We start from the raw sequence: 21,975 nt of genomic DNA, 5'->3' as shown, positions 1-21,975 counted from the left end.
TATAATATTGTCAAGTCCTATATCTGCCGGCGTAGCCAAATGGCAATCGTCGCTGCCAGACGCCGACAGAAATGCAGTCTCTGTCGCGCCAATACGCAAGAGCGATAGAGATAGACAGCTACGAAACAGATATTATCTTGAGAGCGTTTGTGCATTTGGCTTCGTACCCTGATGGTGACAGTAGGTAAGTCTGTTTTGGTAATTATTGGATAAAAAGAAAGGTTTCTGATGGTACCGATTAAATAAATAAAGAGGTAGTAGAGATTTCAATACCTACATTACCTACCTAAAAATATAATTATTCCAAAAATGTACCGAGAATGGACATACTTTATTCGGATTTCGGAGTCTACGGTTAATTTTAATAACATATTATTGTTGCATTTTAATATTCGAATTTTAAATCCTAATACTAATCGTACAACTGGCTTATTAACAAGCCTAAAAATTGTAGAATACCCCAGCATCTTGCAAGGTCAGCTCAGCTCTCTCAATTAGCGCTGATAACAGAGATAAAGCTGATTGCGTCGCGATAACACGTCGCCGGAGAGAGTCGGAAGAAATCTTGTGACGTTACCGGGACTGTATCCAAAAATTTTAATTTTGGTAAACCCGAGTTGTCTGGTCAAATCTATCGTCTTATAGGCGAAAAGTGCTTAATAAATTGAATGTGTTAAAAGTAATGATAGTGTGAAAAATTAAATGATTCAATATATGATTGTATTTAAAAGTGTTATTTAAATAATTCTATAAACTAGCCCAAAAATGGAACAGGTGAAACTAATAAAAGATGTTGATTTTAACCAAATAAATCAACTGTATGAAGAATGTTTGACTTATTTACAATCAAACGCTAAGGACAGTCACAATGAAATTAATGAAATCAACTTGGAGCTGGAAGAACGTATATCAAATGAAGATGATGATGGTGTCATATACGAAACTATACAAGATAATAAAAAAGTCAATAGGTTTATAGAATCTTTGAAACCTGAATTTATAGTTGAAAATGAAATAAAAAATGACAAATCGGACAGTGTTGAATCACTAAAATTAGAAATTAAATCGGGGAGACTGAGAAAGCTCTCTCAAACTTTACCAAGAATAATAATAACCCAGAGCACTGCCAGTTTGAATGTCAATAAGAGCAAGAACGTCGTTTACGAATTTCAGAAACCCAAAGTACCTCGTATTGGTAATAAACATACAATAGTACAAAACAAGTAAGTGTGTTACTAAAATTAAGGTAGTGATCATATAAACTCGATAGGTAAAATTGTTGACTCTACAAGATACCATCATAACATCAAAATAATATAATCATCATCATGGAATATGTATTTATAACATCAAATAATTACTTTCAACATGAAATGCTTTTCAATTTACAGCTTTGTGAAAAATCCGCCGCCACTCCGCAACCGTTCGGCTTACGGTGACTTCCCCAAGAGGTTAGTCTCCAAAGGTGGAGGCGAGAATGTGGCCCTCATCTCTAACGTCCCGTTCGAAAAGATTCGATTATTGAATGATACATTTCATACTCTGGTAAGACTAAAACGAATCATCAAATCTCAAGAAATTTTTAGCTGTTATAAATGCATAAGTATTGCATGTTATTTACTTTACAAATGTTAGATATGGATATAAAACATCTTCCAGATCAATCTCCGCTGGCGTTGGATCGTGATCGGCACGGTGGTCGTCCACTTCACTATGTGGGCTGTGTTCGCCCTTTTCTGGTACATGACGGCACTTGCCCATTACGACTTCGAACCGGATCCTCCCAACAAGCCCTGTATCACGGGGGGGAAAGACTTCATCACCATCTTTTTGGCTTCTGTTGAGGCTCAGGTACATAATTAGTTAATTGGTACCGTTTCACCACGTGGGCGGTTTTCGCCCTGCTCGGTACAACACGGGGCTGGAAGATTACGACTTCGAACCAGACTCTTCCAACAGGTCATCTATCACGGGGGGAAAAGACTTCATCACCATCTTCTTGGCTTCTGTTGAGGCTCAGGTACCAACAGCAATTATCACTTCACCATGTAGGCGAAACTAATCTCATAAAAGTCATAGGGTTGGCGCATCCAAATGGGCCATGTATCACAGCGGGAAAGGACTTCAGTACCATCTTGGCTTTTATCGAGAATCAGTTACATTTACATCAATACCATTTCACCATGCGAGCGGTGTCGGTGGCCTTTGTACGGGCTCAGGTATTAGGGTTTGTATAATTCCTATAATTTTTTGATATTTTATTCATTTAATACGTTATAATAGTAAAATATGAAAACAGTTGCAAAAATGACCAAAATACATTTCTCTGAGACTATCGTATTAAAAAGCTTAATGAAATAAAATTGTTCAAAAAAATTAAATGTTTTATAGAGATGATTGTTTGGACTAAGTCTATAATAAATGCAGCATTTAAGTTGCACAGTGAATATGTCGGCCTGACGTCTCACAAATCAGGAAACACGTCCGATAGTCCTTGATTGCCAATTTGTCCAATCTTTGAGACTTGCCGACGAATTAGATGATTTCTCTCGCCTTAATTCCAGTTAGGCGCTTCCTTATTACTGGCGAAGTCTTTTGTAGACTTTATTGTTTATGCTATACTATGGTAAGATACTTAAGTGATGTTTCACTGTTAATTTATATTTTTCAGACGACAATCGGCTTCGGAGATCGCGCCATAGATGAAGAATGCCCAGAATCAATATTTCTGTTTATTATTCAGGTAAGTGAAATTATTCTCATGTCCATGCTAGGTATATAATCAAAATCATTATTCGATATAGAGACTTATTTCAATACTTAAATATACAAAACCGAAATAAATTACACATATGAAAGAAAAAGTGACCAAGGCCTCCAGTGCCTGAGGCTGGTCACTTTTTCTTTCATATGTGTAATTTATTTCAGTTTTAATTTATATATATAGTGGTGTGACTACTTTAAGATAGCACAAGTTGAAATATTTTCAGTAGAATATAATTTGACTTGTGTTAATTAGACATTGTTATATTGTTTAAATATATTTCATTTCAGTTAACTAAACCTAAACAACTATTTAATTATCACATTATGATTAAGTACTCAGTAGTTATGGTTAACTAGGCAATATAGATATCAAGTTTCGTGGGTCATGATTTAAGCATTTATTTTAAATGTTCTAGTTGATCCTGGGTACCGGTCTGTCTGGAGTTCTCACTTGCGTTGTCTACGCCAAACTCACGCGGCCAGAGAAGCTCTCCAGAGATGGCGTTGGTTTCAGCAAAAAATCTGTGGTTAGTACACTAAATATATAACAAAAATTGATACGGAGACTACGCGCTACGGGTCAAATTTTCTACGTTCAGAAGTATAGGATTTGCTTTATTAAATGTGTGTTATGTTAGAATATATATGTTGATATACAGTAGCCGAGTTTATACATACTAAACAATCTAAACATGACATACGTTTAATAAAGCAAATCCCATACTAAGTTTGATCAAAACCTAACGATTTTGAGAATACTTAAAAGGCATTAAATAAAACGTGACAACTTTATCCACAAATAAGTACTTACTTATGTGTTAGGTACCTAATAGGTGATAGTTAATTTGGTGGTATGTTAGTAAATATGTGTATGTGTATAATGTTGTATAAAAAAACTTAAGGTATAGCGGGGCAAATCTCGACTAGGGGGGCAAATGTAACTGGTCCATTTTTTCCATGTTTTACCATGTTTGCATTATTAAATAGAGTGTCCACCAGTTATATGCGACTGTGCACGGGAAAACGTCCCACTTTGTCGATTGCTACAAAGCCGCTTTGTCAGCTTATTCATATAAAGATACAAGTAAATCTCATCTTAATGGTAACCGACAAAGTGGGACGTTTTACTAAACACACTCACATATATGGTAGGTGTGTTCAGTGGATACATGTAGAACTCAACATCATAGTGTAATAATGGAAAAAATGGATTAGTTACAATTGCCCCCCAGTCGAGATTTGTCCCGCTGTACCTTATTAATATTATTAGACAAATAGACAGTGTAAATTAGTTCGTCAACCATATCATATTGCATATATATATTGTAAAGTCTATTTCTTCTGCATTTCACGATTATCATTAATGACATTTCAGATCAGCATCCGCGATGGCCGCCTCTGCCTGATGATGCGAGCTTGGGACCTCAACTACGACCACATCATCAGCTCAGAATTCATCGCCCACTTTATCAACACATACAGGTTCCAAGACACGTACTTAAGGCTATAACACGCAAACTCGTGTGACATTTTGAAAATATTCACGTCAAGGCTACCAAAAAGAAATGCAATTTATTCAACTAGTAGTAATACGAAAACACTTTTTTTTTAGCTTAAAAGCATAATACAGTTTTTAGAATTTGTAGCGGATAATTTGAACAGGTAGCATATTCGGAGGCCAATATTCTTTTTCACCACACCAACTGGTAAAGGCTTACTTTGCTATTCGAAAACAGATAGCAAAACTGCATTTTATCCACAAGAGTGCAAAGTAATTTCATACAAATTTTAACTTGATGTCTTGAGCCGGCTGGTATAATTTACGTGTAGATGATGATTTTGAATCATATTTATTGATTAGATTGATAGATTTGATTTATTTTCATGTTTTATAGTCAATATTTTGTTCGTGTTGGTGTGGTGAAAAATGTTGTGTTTCACTCGGCGGCAAAGTTTGTTTAACCTTCGTGCCTTGAAACCCTCGCAACGCTCAAGATTCCACTTTTTGAACCACTTGCTACGCTCGCGCTTCAATACTGGAATCTTTCGCTTGCTCGGGTATCAATATTGGCACGTGCGGTTAAACAACAACTTTGCCCCCTTGTAAAACAAATAACTATTTGATCACAGCCCAAAACAGTTTGTTAGTGTTGTGCAATGCGAACAGTCTTGATCAAACTTATTATTTTTTAGGTTTATTTTTACTACATGCCTTTATCAAGTTACTAGCTTTTGCCCGCGGCTTCGCTCGCGTTAGAAAGAGACAAAAAGTAGCCTATGGCACTCTCCATCCCTTCAAATATCTCCACTTAATAAATCACTTCAATTCGTCGCTCCGTTTTGCCGTGAAAGACGGACAAACAAACAGACTCACACACGGATATTACAACCTGATACCTCCTGACACCTCTTTCATATGTATATTTTTACAGAACAAAAGAAGGCGAGATAATTCGATACTACGCCCGCACCTTACCACTAAAGCAGCGGCAGTTTCTGCTGTGGCCGGTGACGCTTGTGCACGAGATCGACGAAGACAGCCCTCTCTACCGATACACGCCTGAGGACATCACCAACGTTAGGTATGAGAATAAATAAGTAATATCTAAACAAAAGAGGGCACAGTATGTCGTTGAAGCTTGGTTGTGTCTGAAATAACCTGACCCCTTGTCTGTAAGCAGTAAATCTCGACTGGGGGACTCTTCTTCTTCCTTGCTCTATCCCAAATATAAATCTCGACTGGGGGACAATTGTAACTAATCAATTTTTTCCATTACAACACTATGATGTTGAGTTCTACCTCTACATGTATCCACTGAACACGCCTACCATATACATTTGCACAAATAGACCAGTTACATTTGCCCCCCCTCGTGATTTGCCCCGCTGTACCTTACTACCATTTATACCATGTCAGTGTCCCAAAGAAGCATGACGGTCTGACTGATAGTAAACGGTTACGGTGATAGGGTCTAGGCTTGTGTCGTTCACGAACTATGAACTGTTAGGAATAAAATCCCATCAATGACCGAAATGAACTGAATCTTTCCGTGCTCTGAGAATCGGTCTTTGCTCATTTAGTTCAGTATAGGATCGGCGAACGCGAGCGGTTTGGATCAAGAACGAGTGTGTGACTGCGCCGACCGAGAGCGAGAGCTACTTAGCAGAGCAACAAAAAAAAGTCAAGTTTTCATATTAAACTTTGGTTACTTACAACCTTTCGGCCCGGAATGTTACTATCTGTTGACTATTCATATCATTTTGACACTATTTGGTCCCATTCGTTCTGATCTTTCGCTCGCTTCGATCTTTGTGAAAATTTCGCGCTCGCTCCGCTCGCGATTACTATATCTATCTAGTTTGTAAACCTATGATATATTTTAGTTACTTAGGGCCGGTTGCATCAAACCGTCTGTCACCGTTAAAGCGTTCGTTAAATTTTATTGTATGGGAAGTTCCATAGACGTCTGCTGCGTGACGATGATGTGTCTGTCAAATGTGGTTGATGCAACTGGCCCTTAGCCCTATGGATTTGACGGACGGAAATAGCGAAACTAATATAAGGATTTTGGGTTTGGACCCCAAAAAAGTTTAAACAAGGGCGCCAAAACTATATCTCGCTCTACCCTCATCGAGTGTGCGGTCCGGCGCCTAGTACAAATACCTTACAGTACAAGTCCCGTAGCCGAATGGCATTTCTGCGACGCGAAACGAAATCGAAACGCCACAGAAAGGTAGTCTGGCTCTGTCACGCCAATACGCAAGAGCAATAGAGATAGATAGCTACAAAAGAGATATTATCGTGAGCGTTTGTGCATTCGGCTACGCACACAGGTGCCGTACCTGTACTGTAAGGTATTTGTACCTGATACTTTCCTAGTTGGACTCTGCTCTTGATGTGTAACGCTAGTTACTAAGCATCACTTCTATGAATTACTAGCTTTTGCCCGCGGCTTCGCTCGCGTTAGAAAGAGACAAAAAGTAGCCTATGTCACTCTCCATCCCTTCAACTATCTCCACTTAAAAAATCACGTCAATCCGTCAGTCCATCTGTTTTGCCGTGAAAGACGGACAAACAAACAGACACACACACTTTCCTATTTATAATATTAGTATGGATAAATCAGCAAATGTTTTCAGTTTTGAAATAACAGTCGGGCTGAAAGGGGCGTCCGCTTCCTTGGGCACGTTCACACAGAGCCAGACTTCTTACATGCCCAGGGAAGTCATTTGGGGACATCGATTTCCTTCTGTTGTCAAGTAAGTACAAACACATACACTTGGCATTTGTGCAATATTTTCCTGATTTTATCGAGAAAAGTTCACCTAGATCTTCCACTCTCCCTTCATACACTGTCTTCGCTAATTTTCTCTCATCCGTACATGTCCAAACCATTTCAAATATACTTCAAATCTTCAAATATATTTCAAAATTTTGCACGCATGTACTTTGCCCAGTTTCTATCTGTGGAAACTTGTTATTGGCTCATTGTTTTTATGTTATAAGTCTTATTGTAACTTTAGCTATAAGTTTTCCTAACAAATAAAATAAAATTAAAATAAAATTTTAAAATAGCCATCTCAATCTTGGTCACTACATTTTCACTATACACTCTTCTCTTTTGAAAAGTAAGCATTATCTACTTACCATGAAATACTTGTCTATTGTATGACTGACAGAGCTTCAGGTGTTTAACTTCCAGTGCTTAACAACTCGAAGGTCTTTTAAATGGTTAGATTGGTGATATGGTGAAAAAAATCAACAGAAAGTTATTTAAATATTCGTTGATGATACATTGTCCTTACAAGGAGTATCGTTCAGTAAGATAATGCTTCATAACACTTCAGGGTACGTAGCCAAATGGCATAAACGCTCACCAAACGCTCACGAAATGCTCGTAGATATCTATCTCTATCGCTCGTGCGTATTGGCGCGACAGAGCCAGACTACTTTTCGCGGCGTTTCGTTTTCGTTTCGCGCCATTCGGCTACGGCACCAGGCCCCGTAGCCGAATGGCATTTCTCCGACGCCAAACGAAAGCGATACGCCGCTGGCTCTGTCGCGCCAATACGCAAGCGCGATAGAGATAGATATCTACCTACTAGCGCTTCGTTTCGTGAGCGTTTCGTGAGCGATTGTGCCATTCGGCTAGCCACCCAGGTCTAAATCTGGAGTACCTAATGCAAATTAATGTATTATTTAGAGCTGATTGAGCAAAATAATTTCTTACATGAGATACCTGCATTTATAAAAAATAATCATAACATTCCTACACTGCTGTTTTACTAACTCTTAACAATTGTGTGTTTACGCTTTTGCGACTAAATAAAAACATTGTGTTTAAACAGTTAATTATTCTTTTAGATACAACATTCGCAAGCGGAAATACGAGATAGACCACACAAAGCTAGACGCCATAGAACCAGTAGACACGCCACATTGCAGCGCTTTTCAATTTTACAAGTGAGATTCTTATTTTATCTTTGTCTTCTCTTATATCTATAGTATGTATGTATCTTAAATCTTTTACCTTTAAACGTGCAATTCTTGTATATTTATTTATTTATACACCGTGTTTTTTTTTGTTTTCCGTTAAATTCGATACGCAGTTAGGATCATCATCAGGAACCACACTGCATGTCGCTTTTGGTTAAAATCGAAAAAAAAATTTTTTTTTGTTTCCATACATAATAAATGGATTAATTAGTGTGAGAGGACCTTAATCATAACATTTAGTCAAGTGAAGTAAGTTATCCTTAAAGTAATTGTCAAGTGTTTGACGGCACATGTCAAAACAAATAACATTAGGAAGTGGTAAGGGATGCCACACACGTGTCCAGTAATTAAATATTTGTTTAATAATTCGATAACCGTAAGAGTTAAGAGGCTAGGTTCTTAGAGAAATTTATTGTATTTGAACTAAAGAATCTTCCCTTAAAGTTAACGGAATTCAATAAAAACAGGGTGTATATATACCTACTGGCCATCTCGGTAACCGCTCTAACGCTTTCGCTGAAATTTGTAATGTGGGGGTTTTCGGGGGTGAAACATCGATCTAGCATAGTCTTAGATCCCTGGAAACGCGAATTTTGGAGTTTTTGAACTCCGAGCGAAGCTCGGTCGCCCAGGTACTATGTATTAAAGCTATTACAGTCGAGCTCAGTTACATAAACCAAAATATCTGAACACGCTTTATGGATACCTATTAGTAGGTATTAGAGTAGTATCCTGAAACCCGGAAAGTTTTGCTCGCCGTTTTTTTTAAGGCATAGATGTAACTGAATACGACTCCATGATTTGACCTGTCAGAGAGAATTCATTTGTATTGCATAGTGTGGTATGTCGCACCACAAACATTAACATTGACGTCAAAAATGTACCTAACGTCAAAACCAACAGCCCGAGTCCTATTCTGTAACCACTGTTGGTCATCATGAACACTTCACGTTATCACTTATCAGTGACAAATATTAGCTGGTTTTATGTTTAATAATACCTAATTTGAGCCTATTGCATTTGAGGAGGATACACAAGACAAAAAATGAAGAATTAAGGAAAAGAACAAAACTAACAGATGCCCTCCAACGTGCACTTCGTCTCAAGTGGAAATGGGCCGGCCACGTTGCAAGATTTACAGACAAAAGATGGACCCTTAAAGCAACTACATGGACAGGGCCAAAAGTGCAAGGCAAAAGAAAAAGAGGAAAATCAAAACAGCGCTGGGCAGAAGATATTATTAAGGTTGCAGGGCCAAGCTGGTTGAAGCTGGCCACCAATCGAAATAAATGGCACGGGTTAGAGGAGGCTTTTACCCATACAGGGATCCATATAAAATGACACCAAGAAAAACCACAAATAGAACATATTTAAATATTTGAAGAACACAATGTAAAAAGAAATAAATATAATGTAACAAAAAGGTTTTATATGGAAGAATAAAGCTTAAATAATAATAATAATAATAATACCTAATTTAAGTGTTTACTTTGTGAAAGGTAAACATCACTCTCTCGTTATCTCGATACGGCTACCGCGACTGTTTCTTTTTGTGTACACGCCAATGGCAACATTTTAAAAATAAAAATATAAATAAATAAATATAAATATTGGGGGACACCTTACACAGATCAACCTAGCCCCAAACTAAGCAAAGCTTGTACTATGGATGCTAAGCGGCGATATACTTACTTAAATAGATAAATACATACTTATATACATACATAACATCCAAAAATAATTAAAAATAATAAGGCATTACATTTTCTTCTATTTTAGCTCGATTTTACCCCTTTCCATTGCACCACCACCGTGCGCTTAGTGTCCATAATCTCGGAGAATTTTAAAAATATTGGGTACCATTAAGGTACACTATTTTCTTGTGTTATGGTCTGTATCAACTACATGATCACCTAAGTACTTAAATACTGCCGGCTATAATAATTACACCATTGTATTATTTACAGAATAATGAAGTCTAAGTCGCCACCCCCCTCGCCCCACACCCCCGGCACACCTGGCACTCCGAGTAGCTTCAGCGACCAGCTTTCTGGATTCCACCTCTCTCGCTCTTCCTCATTCCGTAAGAAGAAACCTACCGACCAGAAGTCTATGCCTAATTTGCTGAGGGCTTGAATGTATGGATTCAAAAATATAGTTTTATTTCTCGCTTACTGTAATCGACTCAACTTCATGATGTATGTATATATTACGTAATAACGAATGTATTAAGTAGTCACAATACTTAAAATAATTAAATACATATCGCCGTGTGCCTGCTATACGGCCACAACTCAAAATTTTTAATTTTCTGGATTATTGCAGATTCGTGTTCTAAATTGTTCAATTTACGACCTTATTTCGAGAGCCATAGCAAAAAAGTTCCTTAAGAGCCTTATTCTCACAAGTGGCCGTATGGAATTGACCATAAATTGTCAGAAGATTCCCTGCAATACGGCCACTTGCCAGTATGTTCGCATGTAAACCGACGGCCGTTTTGAGTTGTGGCTGTATAGCACACGTTTTACATCTAACTTTTGAGTTGCGTCCTAAAAATTTGAGTGATAATTGCGATAATTCCCTTTAAATATTGTGTCACAGCAGTCAGTATCACACTTTTTATTACAAAATTACCAGCCCGACGCCGAAACTACTACACAAAATGATTAAACAGATCTCAACTTTGTTTTCTTAGAAGCGCGGTTCAATATGGCTCATTACTGAGGACATAATTATTTTTACCCGTCTGCATTTATTTATCGTATGGCTTACACGTCGTTCTCTACATCAATTATTGAAAAACTAACTTAAGATATTCAACGGCATTTGTCGAAAGTGTCTTAAGATCACCCCTTTTTCCGCTAAACTTGGTTATGGGGCACTCGAAGACTATATGGTGCAACGTCTGATCTGGGTGACCAGTGTGATCACACTGGCACTCCGCAGACTCGCGCCATCCCTATCTGCACCACAGAGATGAGCAGTTTCCGATGCCTGTCCTAAAACGGTTCAGGCTACACCAAACCATCGGTCGGGCCCCAGTATCAACTCGAACAGCTCCTTAGACAGAGCTCTGGCTAACCCAGTCCATTATCCATGCCTCTAAGGGGCTTACTTGTGACCCACTTTCGTGGAATTTAATTGCGGGGGGTAGTCGAGACTTCAGTCTGAGAGCCTTTAGCGCGTCGAGGTCTCGGTGGATGGGTAAACTTGTGTCTGCTCGAATCTTGGCGATTTCACGAAATAGGCACTTTTCTCGGCGGAAGTTTAGAGGTAAAATATGACTCAGCACCGGCAACCAGTGTGTGGGAGTTGGTTTTAGGTAGCCCCTGATGAGTCGCATAGTGTGGTTCAGCTAGGAGTCAACTGCGGTAGTATGGGTGCTGTTCAGCCACACCGCTGAGGCTGAGGCTTACTCGGCAGAGGAGTAGACTAGGGATAGCGCGTTTGTCCGAAATGTTGCTGCGTTGGCACCGCAGGTAGTTCCAGTAAGCGTCTGAATGATGCTGTTCCGGGACTTGAACTTCGCAAAGAGGCTGGTGAGGTGTTCCTTGAAATTCAGGCTTCTATTCAGGGTGACTCCAATATCGTAAGCTATAAAGTTTAATTTGTTTCAATTTTAAATAATTAATATTATTTGGTAATGACGAATGGTGGTATAATGTTGATGATTATAAGCTAGTTAGTTACACATAATTATTGCTATCGTTACTGTCAAAGTTCGTAAATAAAATTATTTTAACTATTTGGTGTTTTTCATATATATTTGCAAGGTACCTTTATCCAATAATCTCGTTTAATTTTGGACGCATCTCAAAATCTTAAAAAAATGTTTCTGCAATACAGCCATAACTCTAAATACCTGTCTTTCAGGCCTTGTATCTAGAAAAAAAAAATTTTTTTCGCGAAAAGTGGCGTGATCTTATGAAAGGTTATATCATTCCGAGTAAAAGAAGCCAAATTTCAAATTTATATACCTAAAACTTAGGAAGTAAGATCCTATTCAACAGCCTCAACTATACTCTCAAAACTTTAAGACGCGATTTCTCGAAAAAACGGTTTTTTGAATTGTGGCCGTATAGCAGGCACACGGCGATATTTTAGTAAATAATTTTGTCTGTTTTGTTCTAGCCTATCTATCTATCTAACCTGTAGCCAAGCTCGTTATATTCTGAAGAAACACACAACAATAATGTACAAATACAGTAAATATCAATATTCAATACACTCTTTAACTCGAAAAGTCTTTTTAATTTAAGGTTAACAGTTAAGTTTATAGAAATGCATGTATGTGTTTTTAAAGAAATAAACAGATAAACTTTTAGTTTTTTATAAGTATCGTCACAGTCATTTATTTTTTTATTTTTTCATTATTATAAATGGGCTTACTCTTGACCACAGACTAGCCAAAGGCAAAGACGTGGCCTACGATGGAGTGAGCTCGCCCAGAAGATGCCTGTTCACTCTAGATTTGAAGGTTGCCGGGTTATATGAGCTCGGAAATATAGCCGCCGGCAAGGAATTCCACTCAAAGTGGAAGCAAAGCGCTTCGTGCGGATGCGTTGAATATCCACCAAGTAAGGAGGGAGACCGGCCGTGCGTCTAAGAGTCCGATGGTAGAATGGGAATGGGGATTTATTATTTTTTCCCCTCACTAGCTCGGAAACATGTGTTTTGTCCTTTAATACCAGCGGGTAAAAACGCATTTTATCCACTAGTGGGTAAAGTAATTTGACCTTGAATAAAGTCAAATTAACTGCTTTAAAATTGATAAAAGTAGGTGAATCTAGTAATAAAGATGATTTACCATCTGTGGAACTACTGGAAGCAGTGATAAACGCATTTTTTGCGTTGTAGTTTCCTCGCTATAGTGAGGGGAAAAGTTTTGTGTTACACTCGGGTGCAAATGTATTTTACTTCTCGTGTGTTAAAAAACTCGCAAGTTCAGGATTCTATTCTCGAACCACTCGCTTCGCTCGTGGTTCAACTATAGAATCCTTTCACTTGCTCGTTTTTCAATTCCACACTCGGCGGTAAAATACAACTTTGCCCCCTTGTATAACAAATAACTATTATTTGTTAGCATGTTGTATCCCACTGCTGGGGAAAGGCCTCTCTCTCTTTCTTCCACGCGTCTCGGTCTATGGCTAATCTTTTCGATAGATTTCAAGATCGTGTCACAATCATAATTATAAGTTTATTTTCCCATTAAGATCATTACACAGTAGGTATTTTAATTTTAATTATTCGCATTTCATCAAGAAACATGCCTCTAGGCCACCTGATCAAAACATACAATAAGTACAAATATACGAGCCTCTTATCTTTTGTAGGATAAAGGTATGTTATCTCGACAAGATAACATACCTATAGTTCTGTTTTACAATCCTTTAGTAGAACACACTTTAAAATATCGATTTTAGCTAGCTAGTGATTTTTAAACAAAATTGTACATCTGTGAATTAGTGCCAGCAATAAAAGTGATCTTACAAACAAAGCAGTCAGGGCGACTATTCTAGATGTGATGAATTAGAGATGATTAGTGAGCAAGGTCTTAGTTTACTACTTACTATCATGTAAACAATCTCGAAAACAAAGAACGTTTACCTTATGAATCGTAAGTAGGTTACATTCCAACAGCGAGTGATTTCCGAGCTCATTATATTTTAGAAACACCATAGGTTGACTTCAAAAGCAAATGTTAACATGAACCTGGGTCTTACTTTTGAGCCTGAGACAAGGAGAGGCAGCCGCCCTCGTGCTCTAGAACGGTCGCTTAGCTACTCCGAAGCCATTGGAAATGGCTCCAAGCGCTCGTCCATAGAAATACCGCGCATCGTCGACACGGACGTATACAACAACGAGGAATTGAAAAAACAATACAGAATATCCCAAATAGAAGGTAAAGAAATTGCTTTCCCAACAGTACAGGTAAACTATGATACCCACGTAATACCGTCAACGCAAAGTTTCGTTACTGGAAGCTCGATATATTCCAGTGAAGATGACCAATGCCAGGGTCTGGTGATGACTATAGACGTGGAAACTGATAGCCCGACTACTGGTACGACGAGACATTTGTCAGATGCGTCAACAAGGCCACTAGTGAGTTCGAATGTAACGAGTGAGAATATTTACGATACAATTGAAGTGGTAGAGAGCGTTTACGAAAACATCGAAAACGATCATGACACGAGACCACCTTCTCGAGGTTATTCATCGCGACTGGGCAAACGGAAGAAGAACAGACATCGGTAAGTAACTACTGTAGGTAAATAGGTACTTATGTTTTCTTCTGCGCCAACTTCAACTTTTTACTATGATTTGCTGTTAAATAATGACATATGATTTACTCTATTAATTATACAGTTATGTTGTGCAAAAAGGTATATGCTAGATTTCTTTACTGAAAAATTGATATTTACTCATAAAATAGAAATATCGGCCTAAATTGCGCGACATTTTTGTCTATAATGTGATAAGATATTGAATTACTCACTATTTGGTACTAATTCTCGATTTCCATGAAATTGTTTTTTGCATTTAGTTTTTGAGTAGGCACTTTATCATTCACGGGCCAATTCATACGAAATATTATGAATACCTAAATTATTACATCCCTAGAGACTCTGGTTCAGTAGATACCTACCTACTGTATATTAGATAAGTATGTGTATTATACAGAGTGGGGCCTGTAACAAAGGCGAAGAATTGAACTGGCGACTTTTAAAAATAACTTGTAATTATTTTGATTTTTATCACCCTTGAAAGTTTTTTCTAAGAGGTAATGTATTGCGAATTCTGTTAAGTCTAAAGTGTGACAGACAACATCAATGACAATAATAATGGCGTACATTGAAGCTAATATTTATTTTGTATGAAAAATTAAAAATTTTAAGACTTCATAATTTTTAAAAGTCACTGAACAAATGTTGATCTAAAGGAGAATAGCCTACAGTTCAATTCTTCGCCTTTGTTACAGGCCCCACTCTGTATAAACGCATTTCAATTGTATCAAATACTTAATCAGCTATAACTTTCTGTAATGTATAATATGCGGATCAAATACGTCTGCAATTAAATAGTAAGTAGGTATAGTGTGAGTAATAGAAAATAAGTAATAAAGGAATGTTTTCTTTGAACTACCAGAGTTCTTAGACTTAGACACTTATTTTAATCATAATGCAACTTTTTCATTTGGTAGGTACCCAAAGATAGTCTGGAAGTTATCGCGACAATGTTTATCGATTTGCTACATCGATAAGAAATCTAAATACTTACTCGTGATCCTAATAACAAATACTAACAAATAGTGCTATATTTTAATTTATCGTATGAAGTACTTAAGTACCTACTTATAGCAATTTGGTCCAATTTATGTTTCTATTAGTTTTAGATAAAATTAACCAATCCTTATGAAGTCGCGGACAATAATTTACCGTTAAAGAAGATATATATGTAATAAGATAAATAAGCCTTGTATTGTTGATTGTTGTGCTCAAATTGTCTAAGAACGCATGTTTTGTGCTAATGGTAAGGTCAGCCTGCCCATTTAATGTGACAAATATATCTACATGTATTATTTTCTCCCAGACTTTAATACTAATATGTTTTAATACTCATACATACTTACATGCGAGATGCAATTTTGTTTGAAGTGGTGAATGTTTCTGTCTCACTTTTTCTATAGATATGAACAAAAGAGACAAAATTACCCGCAAAAAGTAGTCAGGACCACTCGGCCTCGGGGCATTTACACAAATATTTAACTTGCAGAATGCCGGCTAAGAACAGCCTGGTTCTAGGGTTGCCAGACGGTCGGGATTTGGCGGAAATCTCCCAATTTTTCGCATATCCTTCCGACTCCCGATAAATTGTAAAAAATCCCGAAAAATCATCAATCATGAAATTTGAGGTAATCAGTTGCAGGAAACTTAAATTTTGTTTGATTTCCGACAAAAGCCCCGAGATCCCTAAAAATATACTTTTTTCGCGACAATAGGACCATACGATCTGGCAACCTATATACTGAGGCAGAGCTGGCCGCAAGGAGACGGCGAGAGAGAATGTCGATGTCGGTTGATAAATTTACACAGGGGCGACTAACTTTTGGTGGGACCAGGCCCCGTAGCCGAATGGCATTTCTGCGACGCGAAACGAAAACGAAACGCCGTGACGTAGTCGGTCTCTGTCGCGCCAATACGCACGAGCGATAGAGATAGATATCTACGAGCGTTTTGTTTCGTGAGCGTTTGTGCCATTCGGCTACGCACCCAGTGCTAAGAAAAGTTTGGTTGCAGACGTATTGCTGGCCGCAAGACGCGCTCACGACGCGTCGTCTGCAAAGACGGCGAGGAGAACGTGCCCGTGCGCAGCAACATCCCCGCCAAGTCCATCAAGTACGCGCGCGACATCGTCAACACAGTCGTTAGTAACTATACATGACCTAGGTATTTCTTTCCCATCACGGAACAATGGTATTTATTATTACATTTATTACACATACAGTGTACATTTTATAACAGACCATGTTTAAGGAGGTTATTACATATTGATACAGAACCCAAAACGCAAAAAAATGTACCTTAATTTTATCGAAAATTTTCGTCCATAAATTGTGGACACCAAGCGCGCGGTTCATTGGAGTCAAAAATTACCTGAAACGGCCGATCGCGTGACGTCACTGCTATGCGGCGGAAGATTTTGAGACAGAATAAAAAAGTTAAAGTATATGTAAATATTTCAAAATTATTTTTTTTCTTACATAATGAGCCCATCATTGCCATAAAATATTGCCTGTTATAAAATTTACAACTTTTATATAAATACTTATATGGCATCCGCTAGCTGACGCCGCTACAAGTATCGGGTGTACGCGCTCGGGTGGAATTTTAGAGAAAAACCTCTTTTACTCGGTGGTAGTAGGTATGAGCGCCGCTAAACTGTTTTTACCACTACTCTATAAGTACTATATTTCGTGTTAATTCATTCACCCGTTTAATGCCCACGCGCCGCTAAGAGGACACCTTTAATCAATGCACGGAAGACGGCTCAAATACCGAGTTTTGTTACCTACTCGTCATTGTTTCATTGTTGGTGAGGGCGATCCTTTTTTTGTGTGTGATAAAAAAAGGCCAGGAGTGTGTATCAATCCCCACCAAAATCTTGGGTCTCAGGTATTAAAAGCGGAATGTATTGAGCCGAGACTGAAATTGTATTTGATTTGTCCGTCCCGTTCACGAGCAGCTTACGAGAGAGACTCCACTGCTACGCACTTAATACTATGTATCAGATTTGAATTACATTTTTCACCGCTAAATGAGGCCTTTGATAGTGCCATTCGTTCCGGTACCTTTCAACGAGTCAACTGTTCGAGTGTGCCAGCGTAACGGGACCAGCATATTATATACTATCTATAAGTAGATTGGAGAGGTACTTATACTGGTCGGCTTATGATGTCGACTTGCGCTCGCACATACAACCGGTTGTAACGCCACGTTAAAAAAAAGTGCGTTTACGATAACACTGCTTATAAATAGTTGCCGAGACATGATCCTAACCTATTCGCCCGCCAACCACATGGTAGCACGGAGCAAATTAGTACGACGCGGCAGTAGTTCAAAAGGTATTTTAATTAGTTCATACTATAGGTGCATCTTAGGTCATTTGATCATTAGGTATTCTCGTCTTTAATATTCCTATGTAGTAGTCATATATCTGGTTTCCGAGAAGAATTATTGCATTAAAAGGCACGTTTTTCCTTAACGAAGTGCACCAGCTCGAGTCAGAAAGTTTATTTAAATTTATACTAAAGTAACTCAATAGTTTTTATGTCAAAAAGTGTTCATCAAATTTGTCTTTTCCCATGAGTTTTCTCAAAACCACGTGTTCTTATTATGTGAGTTGACCGTTCCAGATCAACGCAAAATGGCGTTTCATCCTGCTGATGATGGTGGCAGCCCACTTCGTGTTCTGGTTGCTGTTTGCGTCCATCTGGCTGGCTGTGTCGACCTCGTACCGAGATGATATCGGGGACGACAAGGACCATTGCGTCATCGGGACCTCGTCCTTCGCCGGCCTGCTGATGATGGCCGTGGAAACGCAGGTGAGTCTCGAATCTCAGCCGGTTTGTTATAATTACCTCACGAGGCCACGCTACGTTCTTTTGTTTTTATAGACATGGCCACGTGGATTGCTAAAAGTTAGGTTAGGTAGATAAAAATACTTCTCAACATTTTTTTATTTTATTTGACCAGTTCATCCGTTAAATATACGTTGTGTTTAACTGACAAAATAACGATAGTTTGTATATACGAAACCCTAAAATTATACATGGCTTAACACACATTTGGTCGGTTTTTATTTTCGTATGTAGGCTAAGGTAATAGAGTTGCATCTGTCACCTTTTTGGTACGATTACAAAATCCCTACATACTAACCATTAAAAGTGACATAAAATAGAGTATATAGGTATATTCATGTTACTTATGTTTCATTTTACAGATGACGATCGGGTATGGTGTCCGATATCCGAGTGAAGAATGTCCAGAGGCCATCATTGTTATGGTTTTAGAGGTAACTAAATAATTACAATAATATTTATATGTATTCATATATGTACCTAAACATGTACCTACACTTTATAACATACAACTAGATAACAAATGAAATTACTTACTATGATCGATACATTCATCCATACTAATGTTATAAATGGGAAAGTGTGTGTGTCTGTTTGTTTGTCCGTCTTTCACGGCTTTACAGAGCGACGAATTGACGTGATTTTTCAAGTGGAGATAGTTGAAGGGATGGAGAGTGACATAGGCTACTTATTGTCTCTTTCTAACGCGAGCAAAGCCACGATATAACACATGTTTATAAATGTTATTTTTCTATTCCAGATAGTAGCTGGCACGGCATTGTCAGGCGGACTCACTAGTTTGTTGTTCACTAAACTAGTGAGACCTAATCGCCACGTTACTTCTGTGGGATTTAGCAAGAAAGCTACAGTAAGTTCCTACAAGTTATTAAAAAAAAAAAAACATTTTGATATTTCACAATTCTTTTTATTTTTATTTTAGTTTCCCCAATTAGTTTGGGGAGGGCGATGGGGTTTTTTTCTGAAGAAACTACTTCGTTGTAGCTATACTCGGCCATAGCTTGTGCTACGGGTGTTGGGAGAATATAATATATTATATATACTAACATATATACCTACTTACATACGAATAGAAAGATTAATATTTAAGTACATACAATGAATACATACTAGGACTATCTAAAGGGATGGAGAGTGATATAGGCAACTTTTTGTCTCTTTCTAACCCCCCCACTTAAAATGGGGGATGGACGTTTGTATGGAGCATTCCGCATTTTTTGCGAATTTAAAGCGAGCGAAGCCGTGGGCAAAAGCTAGTATTTTATAAATACAAAAATATTACTCTCGCAAGTGATTTAATTTCTATCAAATTATGAAAAAAAAATTAAATAATTTTATTTTTATTCAGATAAGCCTCCGCGACGGACAGTTATGCCTGCAGTTTCGGGTGTGGGATCTACTGAATGTACACTTGATCGACAGCACCATAACTGCTTACATGCTCAAACCGATCAGGTCAGTTGTAATGCTTTCATGCTAGAATTTTATAGATCGTGCCATTCACAAAGACGCGCAAGTGACTAAAAAAACAAAAACATAACCGGTCGTGTGCATAGCCGAATGCACAAACGCCCACGATAATATCTCTTTCGTAGCTATCTACATATCTCTATCGCTCTTGCGTATTGGCGCAACAGAGCCAGACTACATTTCTGCGGCGTTTCGGTGGCGTTTCGCGTCGCCGAAATGCCATTCTACTGCGGGCCTAGCCTAGGGGGTAACCTTGCTTATGAAGCCTGATCTACATAAGTATGGTTAGTTTTTGGCTCAGTCTATCTGCGTAAAATATCCCAAATTGTACATGTTATGTGTTTAAATCGAACCTTTCATGTCATGTCGATATAACGTCCACACGTCCGTCCTTGTGATTGACACGATCTGCACACGAAAACCTTTTAAATGATGATTGTTTCTTTCAATAAGCCAATTGTGATGAAAAACACAAACTGAGACATGCAACTGAACATAAAATCAGTCAAAATAACCTGTAGCCAGAAATTAGGACGTGTGGATTGATAGTTTTTTCTGTCCAGGACTCTGGAGGGTGAGATGATGCAGAACTACATCTACCAGTTGAAACTGAAGGAGGCGCGGGCCTTCCTGCTGTGGCCGATCACTGTGACACATGTGATTGACGTAACGAGCCCGCTCTATGAGTTCTCTGCTCAGGACATGATGGACTATAGGTACATATTTTGCTATTACTTACATTTAAAAATGTTGTAATCACTAAATATGAGTGTGTAGTTAAAACAGCATGAGTCCGTTGGGACAGGGACGTGTCATCTCAAACACCTTTTCATAACTTATAAAATTGCCAGGTCATACTTAACTTCTATATGCCCTTATTTGCATAACTCTTATCGTTATTTTTAATGTATTATTTAATTTACTTATATGTACATGTAGTCACCTTCATTAATGCAACGCAACGTAGTAGATGCACTATTTGGCACAATTATTTAGTTTATATTGTAGCGTGTCATATTCAAGTTTAAAACTAATCCTCTCTCTAAATCACTGCTCTAAATGTAACTAATACTTAACTACTAACCCAATTAACCCAACACATACCAGTATATTTAATCAATGAACTACCTAATAACCTACTAACCATGATGTTAAAATACTAACCGATCAACTAATAGTCACTTGCATGAATGTAACAAAATGTCTCCTTATCTGAATAAAAAAAAACTGAAATGTATATTCCATAGACAATAAAGATTTGTGGTTTTAATGCAGTTTATTTTTTCAGATTCGAGATCGTGGTTTGTCTGACAGGAGCTTCGAAGAATATGGGAACGGTGACACAAAGCCGAACATCATACCTTTCTAAGGAGATAAACTGGGGGTACAGATTCAAGAACGTGTTAAGGTAATTTTGTTTAAGTACTATAGAAGTAAACAAAAAGTGTTTCAGATTATCATTTATCACGATAACTAAGAACCTTTATAAAATTAGATTATATTACGAGTAACAGAGGTACATACATCAAAAATTAGCGAATAAGGAGGAGAACCACTTTAATATAGGTACCTTCTGATTTAACAATAAATTACAGTCCACCAACGTAGTCGTCAGTGGACGACCGGCTAATTCTCAAACTGATGACTAACGAAAAACTTTTTTCAGATGGTCGAAGCGAAACGAGTCGTACATCATCAATGTAGAAGACCTAAACACCATGGAGCAAGTGGAAACCCCACTCTGCAGCGCGAGCCACCTCAAGCATTTCGAAATCATGTCCTCTGCCGATCTATCCATACCAGCCAGCGCCTCCTTCCAAGGCAGTCTGACGAAGAACACGTCTTCTCTCAGCCAAGACCAAGGATTAGGCAGAAACCCCGAGTCACTTCCTTCAACGGTGCCATCCACTCCCAGTTTTGGACCCTCTGGGACGCAAAGAAGTTTAAATTGGACGTATAAGAGAATCTTACCGGAGAATGTTATGAAGATGCAATAATTTATCTACTGCTGAGCGGTAGCCGCCTGTTGTGTATAATATTAATCATGTTTCACTGTTGTTGTATTAAATTATTTAAATGTAAA

At 38.1% G+C, this 21,975-nt stretch overlaps 2 protein-coding genes across 2 annotated transcripts; both read left to right on the top strand.

Annotated features, from left to right (window-relative positions):
• Positions 1–534: 534 nt before the first annotated feature.
• On the top strand, positions 535–10,520 carry LOC125234484 (ATP-sensitive inward rectifier potassium channel 11-like). The gene is made up of 10 exons (XM_048140745.1): positions 535–1,223; positions 1,392–1,545; positions 1,660–1,851; positions 2,672–2,743; positions 3,183–3,293; positions 4,142–4,248; positions 5,199–5,348; positions 6,907–7,026; positions 8,132–8,230; positions 10,231–10,520. Exons 1-10 carry the CDS (start codon positions 766–768, stop codon positions 10,397–10,399), a joined length of 1,632 nt encoding a protein of 543 aa, XP_047996702.1. The 5' UTR covers positions 535–765; the 3' UTR covers positions 10,400–10,520.
• A 3,134-nt stretch (positions 10,521–13,654) lies between these two features.
• LOC125241898 (G protein-activated inward rectifier potassium channel 3-like) lies at positions 13,655–21,975 on the top strand. The gene is made up of 9 exons (XM_048150605.1): positions 13,655–14,517; positions 16,564–16,690; positions 18,180–18,368; positions 18,767–18,838; positions 19,165–19,272; positions 19,771–19,877; positions 20,456–20,608; positions 21,181–21,300; positions 21,559–21,975. Exons 1-9 carry the CDS (start codon positions 13,970–13,972, stop codon positions 21,887–21,889), a joined length of 1,755 nt encoding a protein of 584 aa, XP_048006562.1. The 5' UTR covers positions 13,655–13,969; the 3' UTR covers positions 21,890–21,975.

This window comes from Leguminivora glycinivorella, chromosome 2 (genome assembly GCF_023078275.1).
Source record: "Leguminivora glycinivorella isolate SPB_JAAS2020 chromosome 2, LegGlyc_1.1, whole genome shotgun sequence".
Lineage (NCBI taxonomy): Eukaryota > Metazoa > Arthropoda > Insecta > Lepidoptera > Tortricidae > Leguminivora > Leguminivora glycinivorella.
The sequence above is the reverse complement of the archived record's forward strand: the minus strand, read 5'-3'. Positions and strand labels throughout refer to the sequence as shown.

Bases quoted from the DNA above. Each gene is read 5' to 3' on its own strand.
- LOC125234484 (XM_048140745.1), top strand. From the start codon at position 766: ATGGAACAGGTGAAACTAATAAAAGATGTTGATTTTAACCAAATAAAT. The intron at 1,546-1,659 runs GTAAGACTAAAA...AACATCTTCCAG, and splicing joins ATGATACATTTCATACTCTG to ATCAATCTCCGCTGGCGTTG. The intron at 2,744-3,182 runs GTAAGTGAAATT...TAAATGTTCTAG, and splicing joins TATTTCTGTTTATTATTCAG to TTGATCCTGGGTACCGGTCT.
- LOC125241898 (XM_048150605.1), top strand. From the start codon at position 13,970: ATGAACCTGGGTCTTACTTTTGAGCCTGAGACAAGGAGAGGCAGCCGC. The intron at 14,518-16,563 runs GTAAGTAACTAC...GTTTGGTTGCAG, and splicing joins CGGAAGAAGAACAGACATCG to ACGTATTGCTGGCCGCAAGA. The intron at 19,878-20,455 runs GTCAGTTGTAAT...TTTTCTGTCCAG, and splicing joins TACATGCTCAAACCGATCAG to GACTCTGGAGGGTGAGATGA.